Source organism: Juglans microcarpa x Juglans regia, chromosome 2D, assembly GCF_004785595.1.
Source record: "Juglans microcarpa x Juglans regia isolate MS1-56 chromosome 2D, Jm3101_v1.0, whole genome shotgun sequence".
Lineage (NCBI taxonomy): Eukaryota > Viridiplantae > Streptophyta > Magnoliopsida > Fagales > Juglandaceae > Juglans > Juglans microcarpa x Juglans regia.
Window position 1 is genome coordinate 33,749,285 of NC_054596.1, and position 19,134 is coordinate 33,768,418.

The following is a 19,134-nucleotide window of genomic DNA, read 5'->3' on the forward strand; positions in this document are numbered from 1 at the left end:
ATAAATTTAAACTCGTTATTTTTATTTTTATTTTTATCTCAAATGTTTCTTTCACTATCTTATATCTGATTACACATTTCACTTGTCACCTATTACTTAGTCACTTGAACCTTACTTATACTATTTGGACTGATGTTTAATATCATGGGTGAGAGACAATTTAAATAGGTTGCTTAGAGTTACATTGAGCACTGGGAGTAGTATACACAGTTTAGAGATAGATAGCTCTTTTGTTTTTTCTACAGACGAAGACATTGAAATTGAACAAAACATGGCTGCACTTGCACCACGCACTCTTAGGGATTATTTGCAGCCCACTCGCACCACTACACCATCATGTATTATTTTATCTAATGACGCACCTAATTTTTCTATTAACATGGCATGATGTCAGTGATATCTCAATTCCACGGGATAGATTCTGAGAGTCTTTATCAGCACCTGACAGATTTTGAGTTGGCCTACACTACTTTTATTAATAGAGTCACTACCAATAAATTTATTAGACTTCGTTTATTTCCTTTCTCTTTAAAGGAAAAAGGGAAGATTTGGTTTAATTTGCGGCCTAATTCTATCTCTAGTTGGTCTAATATGCAGCGTGAGTTCTTACCAAAAAATTTTCCTTTTAAGAGAACTCAGTATTTACAAGAGCAGATCAACCAGTTCAATCAAAAATCTGACAAGACTTTCCAGGCCCGTTGGGAATGGTTTAAGGATTTGGTGAACATATGTCCACATCACGATTTTGAATCTTGGAGGCTGTTGAATTATTTTTACACTGGTCTCACTCGAGAATGCAAGCAGTTTGTTCACACTATGTTTAATGGAGAATTCTTTAGCAAGGAACCTGATCAAGCATTGTCATTTTTTGACTATCTTGCTGAGAGCGTACAACAATGGAACACTCGGACTGATCGCATTACATTAACAGCACAGCCACTGAGAGTTATTGCTAGTGGGGGCAAATATGAGCTTAAGGAGGACATTGACGTTCAAGCCCGAATAGCTGCATTAACTAGAAGACTGGAGGTTATGAAGATGGAAAAGGTGAAGATTGTGAAAGCAGTAGAGGTATGCTCTATATGTGCTGATTTAAACCACAACACGCATGGAAAAGCAAAAAAATAAAAAAAAAAAACCTAAGGGTAGCAGGGTTTTATATTTTTTTTCTTTCATTTTTGTTGGGTGACGTAAAAAGGGAATTGGGGTTTATTTTCATCTGGACGCACATAGCACAGTAACACCGCTGAAGAACCTTGAAGGGTCCACTGTCGCTGCCCAACCTCTTCCATTGCTACCACCATCTCCATCCATTTGACTCGCTCTTTCCACTCTCTACTACTTATTTATTTTTAGTTTAAAGTTTATGATGTATTTTTGAGATATTTGACTTAGACTTTTAGGCATTTTATTTGCTATTTATTTTACTTGACGTCGCTATTTTTCTTGCTCTTTTAAGCTTTCATTTAACAATGATTACAATTGGTATAGATTGATTTTAAGAATTTGTGATTTGAATACAAGGATGAACCTTAAAATTTTGATTTTAGGGCTTTTCAATTTTCAGCTCGTATTTTGTCAATTATTTTCTAATCTAATTTAATTTGTAGCTTAGTTTTATTAATCTATTAGTTCCATTGCATATTAGATTAATTAAAGCTTAATTAGGACTTAAATAATTTCAGTTTTATTATTTAATTTTCAGATTAATTAAGATTGTTTAGCTTAGTTGATTCTTTGATTGTTAATTTCAATTTGTTAGTCTTTTACATTTTATTTTGACACTAAAAAATCTAGGAATATGTATCTAGTCCATGACTAGTGCCATTTTCATTCCCGTTGCACTCTTCAATTCATTACACTTACCAACATTTTCATTTCCTCTTTGTGAATATTTTCACTATTTTAAACGAGTTTGATTTTAAGTAACTTTTGTTGAAAAGACGATTTAGAAATTTATTCCTAATTATTACGCGACACCGTCCTGCACTTGGGATAGCCTTTGTGCTACTCATTTTTTAGTGAGTCAGCAGTGTCTGCCTAAAGCATGCCCGCGTTTAGCATTTTTCTTTGACTTTCCTACATAATTTCTCAAATTTTTTAATAAAGAGAATTAAACATTCTCGAGAATATAAAAGAAAAAATAAGATTTCTCATTTCTCATATAGAAAACTAGGAGTGTAACCGAGCCGGTTCAGTTCGATTTTAGACATATTTTAGAACCAAACCAGTATATACCAGTTTTGAGATTTGAATAATCGATATCGCATCAGTTACACCCCTAAACTGATACTTCCGATTTTACAAATTCAGGTCCAATTTGGTCCAGGTTTTCGATATATTATATAGTATATATATTATAATATATAATAATATAGTGATAATATATTGTAGTATATTATAATATAAATCATAATTGTATTATAGACTATAGTGATATAATATTAGTGTAACTACAAATACAATAGACTATAGTAATAATATATAGTTATTTATATAGGATTTTGAAATTTAATATTATATTAATTAGTAATGTATCATATCATACAAAATTATATATAATATAAAAAGTATTTTATACAATATAAAAAATTAAAATATATATATGTATATGAACCGGTCTGGTCCGGTATTAGAAAAAAGAAAATCAAAACTAGACCTATTTCGATTGGTTTTGAGAAAAATGGAACCGGTACCGGACCCAACCACTGGTTCACTTCGGTTTACCAATTCACCGGTTTTTTTTTACCCCTATAGAAAATGATAAAAAACGTAACCAAGTATACTGAGTCTATACAAGAGAGAACACCTAGCCCATAATAGAGAGCCCATAAATGAACACCGTCCAAAGAGGGAGAAATTAGAAACCTATCCAATATACACCAAGCCTTATTGGGACAAAACACACCTTCCCAAAACAAAGCAAGTCACTATAACTACCCAACTCTTTGTCTCCCACACAATTAATACTTGACCCAAATTATCCTACGAGGACTGAGGAAGGCTTTATGCCTTCCCTCTAGTCCTCCCTCAATTTGTATTACCTCTCTTTGAGTCGTAGTTGATTGCCTAAGTAAGATGCTTTAACTCCTTACTCTTCTGAAATCTTGATTTTGTTTCAAGCGAGTGACTCGCCTCAATTGCAGTGAGTAATGCTGTGAATTGGTCGTCAAATCTTCCACAGGTAATCCTTACACACTGCTATATCTCATTAACCTTTTGCAAAACTCAATCCGATGATGATCCAACTATATTATTTAATGGAGGAAGAGATAACAAGGGGACAACATCTTCCCTAGACACAGTTCCCAACTGAACACCAAGTCTTAAACATTCATTCTCGCAAGGCACCAACAACAAACCCATATTCAAACCCCATACCTTCTCAACAACTCTATTGGTTATCTCAAATGGTAAGAGTCACCATTAGAGATTCTGGGTTGGCAGTAAGTCCCTTCACCACTGGCAACCCTTTATGTGCAACTTTGACGGACCCTACATCCCTTTCAGACCTTGGCGTTACACCATTTTCCTTCAATTTTGACGTGGGAGCCGTAGTTTTTTCAGAGAGAACACTGACCAAGGGTGTAAAACCGACTATCGGTCTTTCCTGTGTCACCTATGGCAAAGGGCATTCCATTACGGATGTCTCAACGCCAATACCCGACGTAGAACCCACTTCAAATAACCCGATTTTCCTTTTAACCCGCCACACTCTCTTGGATCTGGTTATAAGGACGGGGCCGAATCCGATTTTCCATTTTCTTTTATTAGAGTTTAAAGGATTCAGGCCTATCTTAGGCTTGTTTCTTACGATCCTGTTGCCTCCAGCTGAAAGCAATTCTATTTTCATAGACAAGAAATCAATCATTGCCTTTAACTCGGCAAGTTAGGTTTCCATCTCCTTTAATGTATTGTACATCACGACAAGCTGGTTCTAAGCTTGTGTGATCTACAAGCCACTTTCACAGTTCTCCTCACTTTGAGTCACCAAAGCATAACCTGTCTTTAGAGCTGCCGCATATGATTGCCTTGCCACCATGGTTGTGCCTAGGCCTTTTTGTTTCAACTCTAGGTTGATGTTCTTATGATCGGATGTCCTCTTTTGTTTTCGTTCCTTGACCTATTAGCATGAAAGGAAAAAAAACATATTCGCGGATCTGCATAATTCAACAGCAAACTTCTCCTAACCCAGCCCTTCATACCCTTTAGGAATGACTACAACACTCCGCCGATCTTCTCCACCATATTCGGTGACAATTAGATACCTATCATGCACGTTAGAGTATCGTTGAGCCACAAATGCTCTATTTCCTTCGTGCAAATGTTTTGTGAAATCCAAATTTCTTCCTACCTGTAATACTGCTTCCACTGTAGCCACCAGTCTTCCTATACCACTTCGACCCATAGCTACAGACCTCCAAACCCTTATGCTCCTCTCTAGAATTTTTAATGAGGATCTCCATGCTTCTGGTAAAAATTTAAAAGCTTTTGATTCCACCCAAAAATGCACCAACTGACCCATATTAAGATCAAACCTTTGATTTCAGATGCAGGGGCTTCCCAAGCTGAAGGGCTTTTTAAGCTTCATTCCTGTCGAATGTTTATGCAAAGATACAAGCACAATTTTCGATATAGATGAGCACAAGCTACAAGAGGGACATGGCTGAAGAGCTATGGAGCCCAACTGCAAATAGGGCTCATGGGACCAAATCTTGATGTCAGAGTACTTCCAACAAACTCGTTGGAAGCCGACGATTCTTTCTGTGTCGACGGCAAGGCCAACAGAGCTGTCAATAGTAAGCGCCAATACACACAAGCTCACTCTGAAAGATGACAAAGAGAGAAACTTACAAAAGTCCAGGTCGCCAGAGGGAGGACCGATGCCAGACGGCCCTTAGCGAAGTCACCGGGGCCTGTCGACCTTGTCCGTGACGGCAGTGAGGTGTCACACCCTGGCTAGGGTGGCAATGGGTTTGGGTGCCTTATTGTTTTCTCTCTATGTGCATAGTCTCTCTTTGACGTCTTCTATTCATTTTCTTACATGTTAAGATTCCTCTCGTCACAAATATTCACAAAAAATTCATAATTTATTGTCAATTTCAATTAATTATTAATTAATAAGTAGTAACGTAAAAAGTAGATATTTTTTCCATATATTATAACAAATTATAGTAAAATGATTAAAATAAATTCACTCGAAAATGTCTGTATAAGTATAAATATCAATTAAAAAGAAAAAGTTGAGCCGATACAGAATTTGGCTAACTCGACACGATTTTAAAAGACACAAAGCATAAACGAGTCATATAATAATTTGGGTGAAATTAGGATTGATCCGAACCCAAATTACAAACCTTAAACAGATTCCAATGTAGGCATGTACACCATCCATATGGGCATATATACCGATCTATTTATAAGGAGAAAAAAAAGAAAAAGGTCGAAAATAATAACGCTGCTGTGCGAAGTGTGACTGTGGGCGATACACAGTGAGAGGGAAAGAGAGAGAGAGTAGAGAGGGGGAAATGGTGTCGTACGTGAGCGCGTTGCTGTATGGAATGGGAGGCATAGTGGTGGCCGGGATGGCGTTGTTGGTAGCCTTTCAGGAAAAGCTCGTCTACGTGCCGGTCCTCCCCGGTCTCACCAAGTCCTACGCCCTCACCCCCGCCCGCCTCCGCCTATCCTATGAGGATGTCTGGCTTCGATCCTCGGACGGCGTCCGCCTTCATGCCTGGTTCATTAAGCTCTTCCCTGAGTGCCGAGGTCTGATCCACTTCGCTCGCTCAACATACTCCCCAACCCCTTTTTTTAATTAATATATATATATATATATATATATTTCGATTTAATGATTTCGTTCAAGAATTTAGTGCTTGTTTGAGTGCATTAGGGTTCGGAGTTTGCTGTTCGTTGTGCGTGTGCTTGGGTTGAATTCTGGTTTCGAGCTGGAATTGTCATGTCTGGCTCTGGCGGGTTTGGAATTGAATTCCTGATTTAGAAATTCCTGCGAGTGAGATTTCAATTTTTGAGCAACTTGGAGTAAAGATTCAAACTCAAATCTCCAAATCTCGCGTGATTGAATGGATTTGGCTTATAGGATTTGGTTCGGATCATTGGATTATGATTTCATTGTTATAGCTTTACGATTAGGGTTTATTGATTTTTACTCTAGCTTAAGGCACTGAGAAAGAAGTGCAAGTGGTTGACACAGAGGCCATGATAAAATCTAGTGTGGTCATGTGGCTTTGGCTTGAAGATAGAGGTAGAAATGATGTACTTGCGTGAAATTGAGGTGTTGGTATAATTAGCTTCTCTTTTAAATGGTTCTGCCTAGTGGATTTGCGTGTTTCACTACTATTGCTATCCTAGACAGTCGCATTCCATGTTAATTATACTTTCCAGTGCTTATTAGGTAGTGCTTATGATTTTGCAGGTCCAACCATTTTATTCTTCCAAGAAAATGCAGGGAGTATCCTTATGGTTCTAATCGTGGCTAATATAATTTGGTAAAATATGCATTTAATGCATAAATGTTTTCTATCTCAACCAGTTCCAATTCAAATTGGATTGTTATTATCATCTTCCATCTCTTCATTAGTTTCCATCGGTATTAGGTTTTGTATATATATTTTTGGCTGGGATTGGTTGCTTTTAGTTTGCCTTGATGACTGCCCTCAGATATTGCCCATCGTCTCGAAATGGTCCGCATAATGATACAGAGGTTGAATTGCAACGTTTTTATGCTTTCATACCGAGGGTATGTACTTGTTGTTTTATGTAATATGTTCTTCTGTTGTTTTTTTATGTTATTAGTAGCTAAACTCGATAAAGTATCCATGTTTCTTGTTTGTTTAAATTCACACTAATGCTTCATTTATTTGAACAGTTATGGAGCTAGTGATGGCTATCCTTCCCAGCATGGAATCACAAGGGATGCTCAGGTGTGAGTTTTGGTTAGGTTATTTTTTGAACTTCCCAAATCCTAGGATCTTATCATTCTTCTCAACTGATGTGGCTCTTTCTTTCTTTCTTTCTTTCTTTTGTATAGGCTGCATTGGATCATCTTTCTCAGAGGACTGACATTGACACATCTAGAATTGTTGTCTTTGGAAGATCACTTGGAGGTGCAGTTGGAGCTGTGCTTACTAAAAACAATCCTGACAAGGTGGTGGAATATCAAATAAGGAATCATGGAATTAGCTCCAAATACTGTATAACTATCTGACTAATGTCTAATGCTGCTAGAGACATGAATGTTCATCTGTCTTATTTATTTCTAGATTGGGATCAGCAAATTTATTCTGATCAGTGTTATGAGTTTCATAAGTTTCTTTTGCTTTTTGGTCGCTTAAGTAGCCTTATTGTGTATCTTGTCTACAGATACAGTAAGAAGCTTGATGATCTTCCCAGTAATAGTGGAAAAAATAGATAATGAAAAACATAAGGGGTCTGCACAAACTTAGCTTTTCATAATCTGTGTTCGGTAGCACCTTCATGATGTGTCAGTACATTTCTTGGATATGTTCTCAGCAAATTCCTGATCCTTGATCAGTCATCCAATTTCTTGAGATTCCTGCAGCTTATTGCAATCAAATTTATATTCCAATTGCACATCTTTTACTGTTTCGTGGACTTCTCCTACCCCAAGTTGTGAGGTCTGCGAATTATATATTTACATACCTGTGTGATCTTTTAGTTACATTACTTTTCATTCCTGTCTGTGTTGCAGATTGCTGCACTATTACTGGAGAACACTTTCACATCTATTCTGGATATGGCTGGAGTTCTATTGCCCTTCCTCAAGTGGTTCATAGGGAAAAGTTCGAAAGGTCCTAGAATTCTCAATTTTCTTGTTCGATCTCCATGGAGTACAATTGATGTCATAGGCCAGGTAAGGCTATATGTGGTGGAAGCTCTTGCTTTGCCTCACTACATTTCATGAATAATGACAAGATTACCATGTTGTCATCCATCCCCGGTCAAAATTTTCTTTTTTTATAATATAAAAGTTAACTATCAGGATATGTGATTGAGCATGCACCGTTGTTGATCCTAAGCAAAGATTTTCAGTAAAAAATAGAAATTAGGTTGACTGGGCATCGGTTTATCATGTATAGAACTGTTCTAATCTGTCACAGTATTCAGACATATCAATGCATTCACCAATAATTACTTTTTTCCAAATTTCAGATTTCTATACTTGTTAATGCAAAAGCAAAATACAGTTCTTATGTTGTGATGCCTATTTTCCAAGTTTTATTTGCTATAGTTGGAAAAAAATGACGGTGTGCATGATGCTTCTCTTGCCCTTCTTTCCCTCTATCATTGCCTTAGGTCTCGTTTGGATGCTTAGAATATGAGTCGCACTCCCAGCCGGCCGGATGTGAATTTTATTTTCACTCCCACCAATCAGGAATAGTCACTTAGGCATCTCAACAAATTTTGATACCCGCATACAGGTGATCCCTCAATTTCTTTCTCACCCCCTCCTTCTCTCTCCCTCTCCCTCCCCCTCTGTCCTGAATCGACAAACGCCTCACAGCTCCCTTGAAGTTCCAATCGGCCAGAAAAAAATGAAAACAGAACCCAAACAAATTAGAACCCATTTGACCTCGCCATCGCCCCCCAAAAAAAATGCTCTAAAAAATAAGCCATATGAGCAGGCTATAAAACCTCATCTGAAAAGCTCGTTGAATATAGCCCACAAGAGTCCCAACGACAATTCCATTCCACACATTGTCCAACCCAGCACTCTTAACGAATTATATTAAAGCTAATTCCACAACTCCAAACTTTAACCCCCGACTTTTATTTTGAGGTTCCTAGATTTGGTGTCTTCGTCCAAATTTCACGTCAATACCTGTATCCACCTCAGAAAACGCCCACACTTTCATGTTGATTCCTAGAGCAGTGTCCAAGGGGATAAGACAAATGGGTTTAATAGGTTTTCTTGAAGGGGAAGAAGATGGGTTCGAATCGGAGTGGAGAAGAGAAGAAGAAATTCGGTGGATAAGGAGGACTACGGGGAGAAGGAAAGAGGGAAATGTAACACCCCCTTCCCGTAGGCTAGGAGTGCCACGTATTTTCCATAAAAATAATCCGGTAATAGATCCCATAATTTCATAATTTAAAGAAAACTGAACTTTTATTATGCGGAAAAATGTCTAATAAAACTGTCTTCCAAAATATTAAATGAAATAACCTGAAATAAATTCATGTCATAAAAACATGTTTATTTTAGAAAGTCTGAACAAAAAAAAAAAATGCTCCTTCTACTCCTGGCCTGCCTGCTCGTAATCATCATCTTCACCTGGGTGGTTAAAAACATGAAAATAAACTAAAATGAGTCGATGACTCAGTAAGAAATTTATCACAATGTAAACGTAATAAACATAAGATTTTCATAACAACTTTCATGCTGAGCTAAAAAAAATTCATGACTGTTCATGCTGATGCTTATGCTATGTATGACTGTCTTAACTGAATTAACAAACTGATCTGACTGATTTATCTGACTGGCCAACACACTTAACCCTGTGTGCAAGGTTGTGCACCGGCCCACATCCCGCGGCCCTCAAGGGGAGCCGCTGATAGTATTCTGACATACTATGGTGGACCACGACTGAGTTCGTGGCTTGCACATCCACCCTGAACTGAACTGCATTGGTACCATGCATCTGAATGACCATCTTATTAACTGATCTGATATTATCTTACACTTGAATTTAAGATGGCTTAAGTGTCTTATACACATGAGATGCATGACATACTACATACATAATCATAAATTTTGAATTTAAACATGATGCGGAATGACATGGTCGTATGCTATGCTAGATGACATGCTTGCATATGACATGAGCGGTTCATAAATAGTGGCTATCAATGAACTGGCTTGGATAATACATACATATAAGCTAATTGTGATGATCCTAATTTATGATCAAATTTACTTACCTCGCTACGTGTCTTCTTGAATAATACTTCGTAACTTGAGACCTATATGAAATAATAACTATCACTAAATTGGTTTGGAAACACGTACTAATATCTTACTTAATTAAATCTACAATCTAAAAGATAGTGTTAAATAATTCAATAAATCCTGATATTTAAATTACTTAAAATACTTATTTATAATTTAGATGAATACTCAAATTATTTTAAATAATTCTTAAACATAAATTCTTAATCTAAGTTTCATTTCCTAACATAATTATTAAATCTTATAAGAAACCTAATAATTTCTATTAAATATTCTTAACATCACAATTTATTAAATTCTTAACATAATAAATTTATTAAATTATACTAAATAGACAAAAGAATATTAACAAAGTATTTGCAAACATCCTTATAAAATAACCTTTGACTACTATATTTATTTAAGAAAAACTGACTTTTTTAAAAAAATGTAAAGTACAATAAAATTAATAAACTGCTAATAAAATAAAATCAATTACAAATTAAAATACAAGTTCATTTAAATAATTAGAATAATTTCTGTAAAAACATACAATTTGGCCCATAACATAAAACTATATTACATGAGCCCAACAAAAAAAAATGAGCTCAACACTCGTGCAAGGCCTAGGGCCCAAAGCCCATCAAAAGAACCCACGGGTTCAACAAAACCCGAAACCCACTGCTTAAACACAAGAAACAGAGAGTTCGAGAGAGAGAGAGAGGATCTGCGATGGTGGCTCACCGAGGGAGGGCTGAGGCGATGGCGACGCTGGTGGCTGGGAGTGACCGGCGGCGCGACTGAGGTTACCTATGGTGGTCGGCACCGAGTGAGAGAAAGAGAGAGAGTTAGCCGAGAACTACCGAAATCAAAATCAAGGCTGCGGCGGTCGAGATCTTACCGGAATGGAGTGGATGTGCTGGGGCTGAGCTGGTCGGCAGTTTCTGGTTCCACGGGTGGTGCTCTGAAGTCCTATGGTGGTCGGCGGCGGTTGGAAGAATCTAAGGCTTAAACGGCAGTGTTTTGGTACTCTGGGTGTTTCAGAAACAGATGCTAAGGAGTGGCTCACGAGATACTCCTCTCGTACGAGGTAAGCGATATTTATAATGGTAGCTAAATAGAGGAAAAAATATATGGAGAGTTCTAGAAGGATAGAGACGTGCAGAGTGATTGAGAGTGTAGACGTGCATGAGTAGAGGAATACACGGCAATAGAGTTGGTGTTCCACTAGGACGTTAGCAAAACAAACAAAATCACCGAGAGAAACATACGGGTTGGATGGTTTGAAGTTTTCAAACAGAGGCTAACAATGTGATGAGGTTCGGTGACTAGAACAAAAATTTAAACTTTAAATTTCAAAACAAAACCGTAGTAACAAAATCTGATACACTTTAGAAATTCTTATTAAAACAAAACTCTAACAAATCATAAATCGCAACTATAATAGAAAATATAAAGATAAAGTACATATAAATTCTGATAAAACTATAATCATAATAAAAATATAAATTTTAAAAATATAAGATTACTAGGAAAAATTACTTATATACCCTAAAATCAAAACTGGTATGTCACAGGAAAAGATAGCAGTTTCGCTGCGGAGCAGTCCGGCTGTTAAACCGAGAATAACATCCCTCCATTCACACGACGACACGTAGACAAAAACACAATAAACCCATTAGACCTCACCACATAGAATCACAAGCAATTCACAGAATCAGTTTCCAATCTTACTCACGATTTCTTTTCTTCGTCTTCATGCACTTCCAGCCCGCCTCCTTGTTGCGCCACCAAGCCCGCCGCCCACCGACCAAGACTTTCACGGTTCCACCACCACCATCTCATTCTTTCCACCCTCGGAGAACAGAGACACCCCCAGATAGAGAGAGAGATTAGGCAAAACAGAAATAAAATTAGGGTTTCTGATTCTAATATTCTCAAAACATATCTCTTGTGTATACACGTTTAGAGGGAGAGATAAATTAGGTTTTCTGATATTTTCTAATTACGTTACTCATCCCCGATTCTTCCAACTTAGATTTTCTACTTCCAATCCAAAATACTCAAAGACAAACAATTCTTTATTATCTCATTGTCACTATCTCTTTCTCATTTCCAAAAAGTAACAAACTTTGAGAAAGAGAGGGAGATAATTGGATCAAGTTAATAAGTCAGAGATTGGGAATTTGAGCTATGGACTTAGACAACGGCAACAAGCGTGTGTTCCAATGGTTGGGTGGGGCCGTTCCCACGGCGGTGCAAATAGTAGAACGGTTAGGAAGCCGGAGAGAGTATCCAAGATTTGTAAATATTGGCTTTAAAGGAGTTGTGGCTACAGCGAGCAGTGTAGGTTCTTGCATTCTTGGAGCTTGGGAGAGGGTTTTTCGATGCTAACGCAGCTTGAGGGGCATCAAAAGGTGAAGTCTGGGTCGAGCGCCGTGCGGGATGGCAGTAGTGTTAAGATCTTGAGCCTATCGGGGATGGAGTGGAAGAAGTTCAGAGGGAGGCATACGAGTGAGGAAGAAGAGGTGTCATGGATTCTCTGATCGGGTGTATGCAAATGTAGAATAAACACAATAAATCGCTTACGTGTTGCCGTGTGAATGGAGGGCTGCTATTTTCAGTTTAATGGACGGACCATTTCCCAGGATTTCTCAAAAGATAGAGGGTTTACCTATATGCACATCTATTGTAATTTTTATAAATCGCATACGTGTTTGTTTTTTACTGGTGGGTGTAAAAAAAAAAAAAAAAACTTGCACCCGACTGGTTTTAAGATTTTCTCTTTGAATATTTGTGAATAGTAGTGAAATAGTTTGTGAATAGTAGTGAAATAGTTTGAGTTAAAATGCTTTATTGGGTTTTGGGAAATGAGAGAAAAAATTGAATAAAAATATTAAAGTTAAAAAATTGTTTGAATATTATTTTTGTTTTGAGATTTGAAAATCTTGTATTGTTTTTTGTGTTTTGTTTGGAAGTTTGGGAAAATTGTAATGATTAGGTAATGATTAGATGAAAAAGTTGAAGATTTGAAATTGAAAAGTGTTTTGTATTTGAGTGATGTTTGGGAAGGAAATATTTGAGAATATCTGAAAATACCCAAGAATACCTTGTTACACAAAAAATGCCTTAATATTTCATGTCATGCTTCTTTACAAGTTTATGTATCAGTCCATAATTTGTCTTCATACCTGCAGATTAAGCAGCCAATCCTTTTTCTCTCTGGATTGCAAGATGAGATGGTTCCGCCAGTCCACATGCAGCTACTATATGCCAAAGCAGCAGCTCATAACAGGCAATGCCTCTTTGTAGATTTTCCTACTGGCATGCATATGGACACTTGGGTGGCTGGTGGTGATCATTACTGGAAAACAATTCAGCTGTTCCTTGAAGAACATGTTCCAGAGAAAAAAGAAAATGAATCATCCCGCAATAGAAATGGTAATTTTATTTTTTAATACAACTATATATAAATATTCTGCTAAAAAAACCCTGCCTCTTTCCTTCCATTAAAAGAAAAGAGAGAAGCAAAGATGGAAAAACCAGAAAACTGGATGCATTTTAACTAATTGTAGCCTCTTACTTGGATTCTACTTGCAAGGTCTGTTAAGAGTTCTATGTGAAAATAATCCTATAAAAAAAAAAGGGTTCTACATGAAAATAGGAAACTTTCCTGACGTGAAAAGATAGTAAACCCTTCCATTAGCAATGAGCATGCGCTAGATACCATGTTAGAGAGCTTGCAATGACTTGTGAAAAAACTAAAACAAAGCTCATGCAATTAAAGAAATTGACCGGCACACATAGGTGATACTCTTGTATATGTCCACAAAAGGACCAAAAAAATCCAGGTTCTGTGTGGTCAAACCGATAAGGGTTTTAGATCTTAAACCCAAACAACATTAACTGAGATTTGCTATAATAAACTGACATTTTTTGTTTCTCTTTTAGAGATATTACTTTTAGCCGTTTTGGTTTGTGCTGTCTTGTAAATGAGAAAATACGAAGCTCGTCAATCAGTTGCTTTGTGATAAAAACTTTTGTTATCTTTGGATTGCCCCCATAGACACCATTACTTACACTCATGCTTAGTCCTTTCTGCACTTCTTCATAGTTGTTGTATTCTGCTTCCAGATTTCGAGGTGAGATGATTGGTTGGCATGTTGACTTATGAGGTGTTATTGATTGGTTCACACAAGGATTCAAAACATTTCTACCTTTTTCTTGAAGTTGCAGCAATCAACAGCTCTATGTGAGAGGAGTTGCTGCCTACTAAGACCTGCTGTACCCATCCGGGTTTTCCTTGTGGAGATTTTTTTTGTAGGTTTACAAACTTCAGAAGAATCTAGAAGAAATGTGAATCCCCTTCTGTATACTGTGTGACACTTTGACATACACAGAAGTACCTAATTAGTCCTGACTGTTCTCATTGCATGAAATAAGAAGTTGCCGACTGTGCAAATATATATCCTGAGTTGATGTGTTGGACTGTTGTATCTTTTGCTTTGATTGGTATATATATTATTGCTCAGTCCGTTGTTAGTTCGACTTCTGGAACCTTTATCTTTGGTGTATATGCTGTTGTTTCTTCAGTACTTGTGATCTGAACCCATTCATTTACCAGAGGGTTTGAATCATAAGTTGGGTCTATTGTGCCTACAAAAATGTTTTGGTTTTGTTACAAGAAACGCTTCATCGGAAGTCAAATGAGCAGCATCTGAAAAGAACCCACGAGTTGCCTCTCTCTCTCTCACGCATTTTGTTTTATTGTAGTGGGACTGACTCATGGGGGGTGGTCGACAGAAATTAGAGAATTTTACTAGTGAGAAAAAGTAGAGGCTGGCTGATGTTGCATGGACAAAAGGGTATCGTTAACCAAAAGCGAATATTTATAATTTGAGAAGGCGGCCCTTCAGATATTGGAGCAGGGTGAAACTTTGTGCCCAATTTCATATCTATTATCATTTTATCAACCTGGGGACCCTACAATACATTTTCTTTTCTTTTCTTTTTTGTAGTAAGTTCACAACACATTCCTAGAAAGTCAATTAGTAATGGTGGGGCTGTAGCTGTACGTTATGGCGCTGCTGGGGTTACGTGAACGATTTATGCCCATAATCTCAGCTACCCAACATTTCTCCTTCCCCTTGCTTGGGACAGACATGAAACCAAAGGAAAATGGAACTGAATGTTTGGAGTCTTTTTTATTCGAAATACAGTGTGAAAAACATACATCTTATACTGTTGTCATAACCAAATCTAATTTATAATACATTACAAAATTTAATGGTTTTATTCCAAGTTACAAGTGAAAAGACTGCTTAAGGCGAAAGAAATGTGATGACCTTGGATTGGATGATTCTCAAAAGATTGTACAATTTCCACTTGTAAATATCTTTTTTCCGCTTAATTATATTGCTATTTTCAAATTTTTTTAATTTTCTTTTTATATTTCTTTAATATATTTAAATATTTCAAAAAATAAAAAAATGCATCAATACATTTAAAATTACTTTTTTAATTATTAAATAAAAAAAAATTAAAATGACAAGCGATACACTTGAGCAGTAGACTTCAACGGCAAATACCATTTCTCTTTGAGCGATGCAATTCGGTAGAGTGGCACCGCTCATCCCAAAAACATTAAAAAATAAATAAATAAACCCCGAATAATAATACATTCTGCAGCCTCGCTTACCGGACAGGATGAGCTTATATTATTTCAGTCAGTTTGGAAGTTCTGCAAAATTTCCTACGAGGGCACGTGTCAACTACTTCAGATCAGAGCGGCCCCACTCCTCTCCTCCATCTTTTATTCTTAGCCCTCGGATCCAGATTTGATTGTGGATTACTGAATACACCGACCAAAATAACACCCGCGCCGCACGTTAGCTCTCTCATCCGCCATCGATCGCCTGTCCGCGCTTCTCCTTCCGAAACCCATGTCATGTCCCCTTCTCTTTTGGAATCGCTACTGCATCAATCTAGCAATAAACAGATGCCGCGTCACACCCAATCGCATAAAGCTAAACATGATTTGACACACACTGGATTTCCCCCATGCAGAGATTGCGAGCTTAAATTAGAAGGTAAGAACGATTCCTTACGAGGTCAGCGGCCGCCGGTCGTGGAGGATAAGATCAGGTCGAGGACCAAGGATGGAGCTCGAACACGATGCAAGAGGAACACAATGCTTCCCTGAATGGCATACAGTGGTGGAGGAAGACGACGACGGTTGAGGAGGCTGACGCAGGTGGAGGACACAGCCACTGCTACTCTGTTGGAGAATTGAAAGTGAGAAGCGATTTTGATGGAAGTTCAAATTTTGAGTAGATTTCAGATCAATGGCATTATTGTACGTAGAAGTACTCATCTAGCAAATAAACAGATGCCGCGTCACACCAAGCTAAACATAATTTGACACACACTGGATCACCCCCCCCCCCCCCCCCCCCCCCCCCCCTCTTATTTTCTTTTCTATTTTGTGATTTTCATCGACTTGTGGATATGCCTTTCCCTTGACTTTCTTATTTCTTTTCTTTTATTATTTTATTGTTTTTGGCCTCTTTCCCTCCTTTTAAGAACAATCCCCTAAATTCCCAATCACTCCCTCGTTCTCTCTCCGCTTAAGCGCTTCTCCTACTGAAATATTTTCCTTTGGCTCTCAAAACCTTCGCTTCTCCGTTAAGAGAACTCTCTAATTTATCGTTCTGTCCCCTTCTCCTCTGCTCCGTTATATCTCTGTATCTTCTTGCCTTTTGCTTTTTCTTCCACCTTCTCTGAAGCGAGCTCTGGCACTCTACGGACATGGATGGAGGAGGACAGTACAACCCTCGCACAGTAGAGGAGGTTTTCAGGGACTTCAAGGGCCGCAGAGCTGGCATGATCAAAGCCCTCACCACTGGTCTCTCTCTTTTTTACTTCAATTCCTCTTGTTTTTTTTTTTTTTTTTTCTTTTGCCTTATTATTTTCTCCGAGTTTTATTTTTTCGAATTTTTTAATTTTGCAAATTCTGTTTTTAATGAATTTTTTTTTTCATGTGGTTTTGTAGATGTTGAAGAATTTTATCAGCAGTGCGATCCTGGTTAGGGTTTTTATTTTCGCTCCTTTGCACTTCTCTGAGTCTGTGTGTGGGTTTACGAGCGTGGGTTTGACATTACAATGCGTTTAAGCTTATAGTATGTCACTCTGTTTTCTGTAGCAAAATGATAACTACAATACGCTTAAAATTTTTACTACTTGAGACAGCCCACTTGCATCGGAAGAACCAGTCCCGTCCATCTTTGCAATCTCGGATCTTTCCTCAGAGCTTGCCTTACTCTTAAGAACCATATATGCTAATTTTGCTTTAGTTCTTACATTAATAATGTTGCAGTAATTTTCTAGTGTTTAATAAAAAGTGAAGACATTTTCTTTTACATTGGTGACGCAGAAGTTTTCGGTGTCTACTCTTGCAGGACTGGGTTTTTCAGTCCTTTAAGCATAATGCTACGCGGAACGGAATTTTTTACCTATTAGCATAGTCAATTACTGTTATCTTCACTTTATTTGGAATATTATGAACTCTTGGATACACGTTTGTTTTTAACATCATGATAACTTGCTCATTGGAACTTGGATATTTTGGTAATAAGCTCGCTTTTTTTTCCCACCTTAAGACCTTTCTCAGTTGCAGTGTCTTTTGGCTGCCTTAAAAAAAAATCATTATAGCAACTTATTTGCTGAAAGTGTTTATGAGTAATGAATTATATAGAACTTGCTAGAGTTATGTTATATCCATTTCAATGATCTTTGCAATTCATTATAACATTATTGTTTTCTCAAACTTTTTCCTTAATTTTTTACTGCTCCTTATTTGGATTATGCACTAAATTTTCTTTCCAATTTTTTTTTGTGAATTCTTGTAAGTTCAGATGACCTTGGTTCAAAAAATTCTTGCTCTCAATATTTTTTTTGGTGCATTTTTCCATTACATTGCTAACTTGAGCATTTCAGTAAACTTGGTTCTAATATTTCTCAGCAAACATGATTATCCAATCCACATTTTCTTTTTTAGTTTTAATCTTTTCCCATTCTCCTCCATTTCTGTATAAAACTTACCCTTTTGATGGATGCACATTTTCCAATTTTATTTATCAAAAAGACAATAAAGGTATTGCAGAAGCAATATTTTTGGGAGTTGAGATTGTGCAGTTTTTATTTTTTTGAAGAAAAACAATTCTTAACTGCTGTGAAAACTCATGGAAGTTTTCTAGATATATCTTGATATTGAAGGATGCTTGTCAAAGTTCTAAGTAAACTTATAAACATTTCATTTCTTTGGGAAACGTTATTAAAGTGCAATAAAAACAATTCACACACGTATACGCGCTGTGTGTGTTGGCAACTTGGCAATCACAAGGATCTCAACTCCATTAATGAGGTCTTATGAGTGCAGTAGTGTCTAAGATATGTACATAACTTATAAAAAAAAAAAAGATATGTACATTACTTGAAAAATAGGGATGCACTCGAGTGAGTCAATCTCTGCGACCATGCAAGATGGTTTGCCTCTGCTTTTTAGCTCTGGTACCATCCCACATTGTTCATACAACCAAAACCTTAAAGAACATTTCATGCATTCACACATCATCTTTGTTTCTTTTCATTCTTTCCTTTCTCATAACATGAACATATTAGTAACATAGGCATATTCTGATAAAAATAAGCAACATAGGCATATTTCTTATCCTAAACATAGAGGAAGCATACAATATCTAATTTTTGAATAACATGCAATTCACAGCATATCATATAAGACATAAAAGGGGGCTTCCGAAGAAAAGACTGACAATCTATAGCATACGTGGCTTGAATTTTTTTTGTAAAAAGTTAAATTATTGGGAAGGTAAAACCGGAAGGATATGATCTATATCATTGTACAATACTCCTTAGCTTCAAAATTCAATAAACTTCTTTGAATGAAGTTAGCAAGCATTTACACCACTTTCCACTATTTGACCACCATATACATCACTTCCAGTCACCAAGGAAAGATTTGGTTTCTCCTTTTACTCTTCAAGTTGTTTGTATTATGCTTTCGAAAGTACTTTTGGCATGTAATAATTACACTGGATGCATTCTCTGATCTTGGATTATATGGTCGTCCTATAATGATGCTCAAACTC

The 19,134-nt window shown here is 37.0% G+C and overlaps 2 protein-coding genes and 2 long non-coding RNA genes across 8 annotated transcripts in view; 3 read left to right on the top strand and 1 right to left on the bottom strand.

The window, feature by feature from the left end:
- LOC121249890 lies at positions 1-16,188 on the bottom strand. 2 transcript variants are annotated; one of them, XR_005937662.1, is made up of 4 exons: positions 16,075-16,188; positions 15,632-15,951; positions 4,953-4,955; positions 1-11 (listed from the first exon to the last, which is right to left on the bottom strand). It is a non-coding gene; the product is annotated as an uncharacterized LOC121249890 (long non-coding RNA). The 2 variants fall into 2 exon arrangements; XR_005937663.1 differs by having other exon boundaries at positions 15,632-15,941; positions 16,075-16,175.
- On the top strand, positions 5,377-14,431 carry LOC121249887 (alpha/beta hydrolase domain-containing protein WAV2). Its single transcript, XM_041148731.1, has 8 exons — positions 5,377-5,766; positions 6,437-6,472; positions 6,682-6,760; positions 6,890-6,944; positions 7,052-7,168; positions 7,733-7,894; positions 13,165-13,408; positions 14,102-14,431. The coding sequence occupies exons 1-8, from the start codon at positions 5,529-5,531 to the stop codon at positions 14,116-14,118; spliced, it is 948 nt and encodes a 315-aa protein (XP_041004665.1). The 5' UTR covers positions 5,377-5,528; the 3' UTR covers positions 14,119-14,431.
- LOC121249891 overlaps positions 16,189-19,134 on the top strand; it is a 15,660-nt gene continuing 12,714 nt past the window's right edge. Inside the window, exon 1 of the long non-coding RNA XR_005937664.1 lies at positions 16,189-16,322. This is a non-coding gene — a long non-coding RNA (uncharacterized LOC121249891). The remainder of the gene's footprint in view (positions 16,323-19,134) is intronic.
- LOC121249889 (PHD finger protein ALFIN-LIKE 4-like) overlaps positions 16,419-19,134 on the top strand; it is an 8,461-nt gene continuing 5,745 nt past the window's right edge. Inside the window, exons 1-2 of one of the 4 annotated variants that reach the window (XM_041148734.1) lie at positions 16,419-16,871; positions 17,019-17,051. In XM_041148734.1, the coding sequence (XP_041004668.1) occupies positions 16,775-16,871; positions 17,019-17,051 (130 nt within the window). In that variant the 5' untranslated portion in view covers positions 16,419-16,774. The remainder of the gene's footprint in view (positions 16,872-17,018; positions 17,052-19,134) is intronic. The other 3 variants (XM_041148733.1, XR_005937661.1, XM_041148732.1) reach the window with 3 other exon arrangements.

Coding starts and splice junctions, on each gene's coding strand:
- LOC121249887 (XM_041148731.1), top strand. CDS start 5,529: ATGGTGTCGTACGTGAGCGCGTTGCTGTATGGAATGGGAGGCATAGTG. Junction 5,767..6,436: donor GCTCTTCCCTGAGTGCCGAG/GTCTGATCCACT, acceptor ATGATTTTGCAG/GTCCAACCATTTTATTCTTC. Junction 6,761..6,889: donor TTTATGCTTTCATACCGAGG/GTATGTACTTGT, acceptor TTATTTGAACAG/TTATGGAGCTAGTGATGGCT.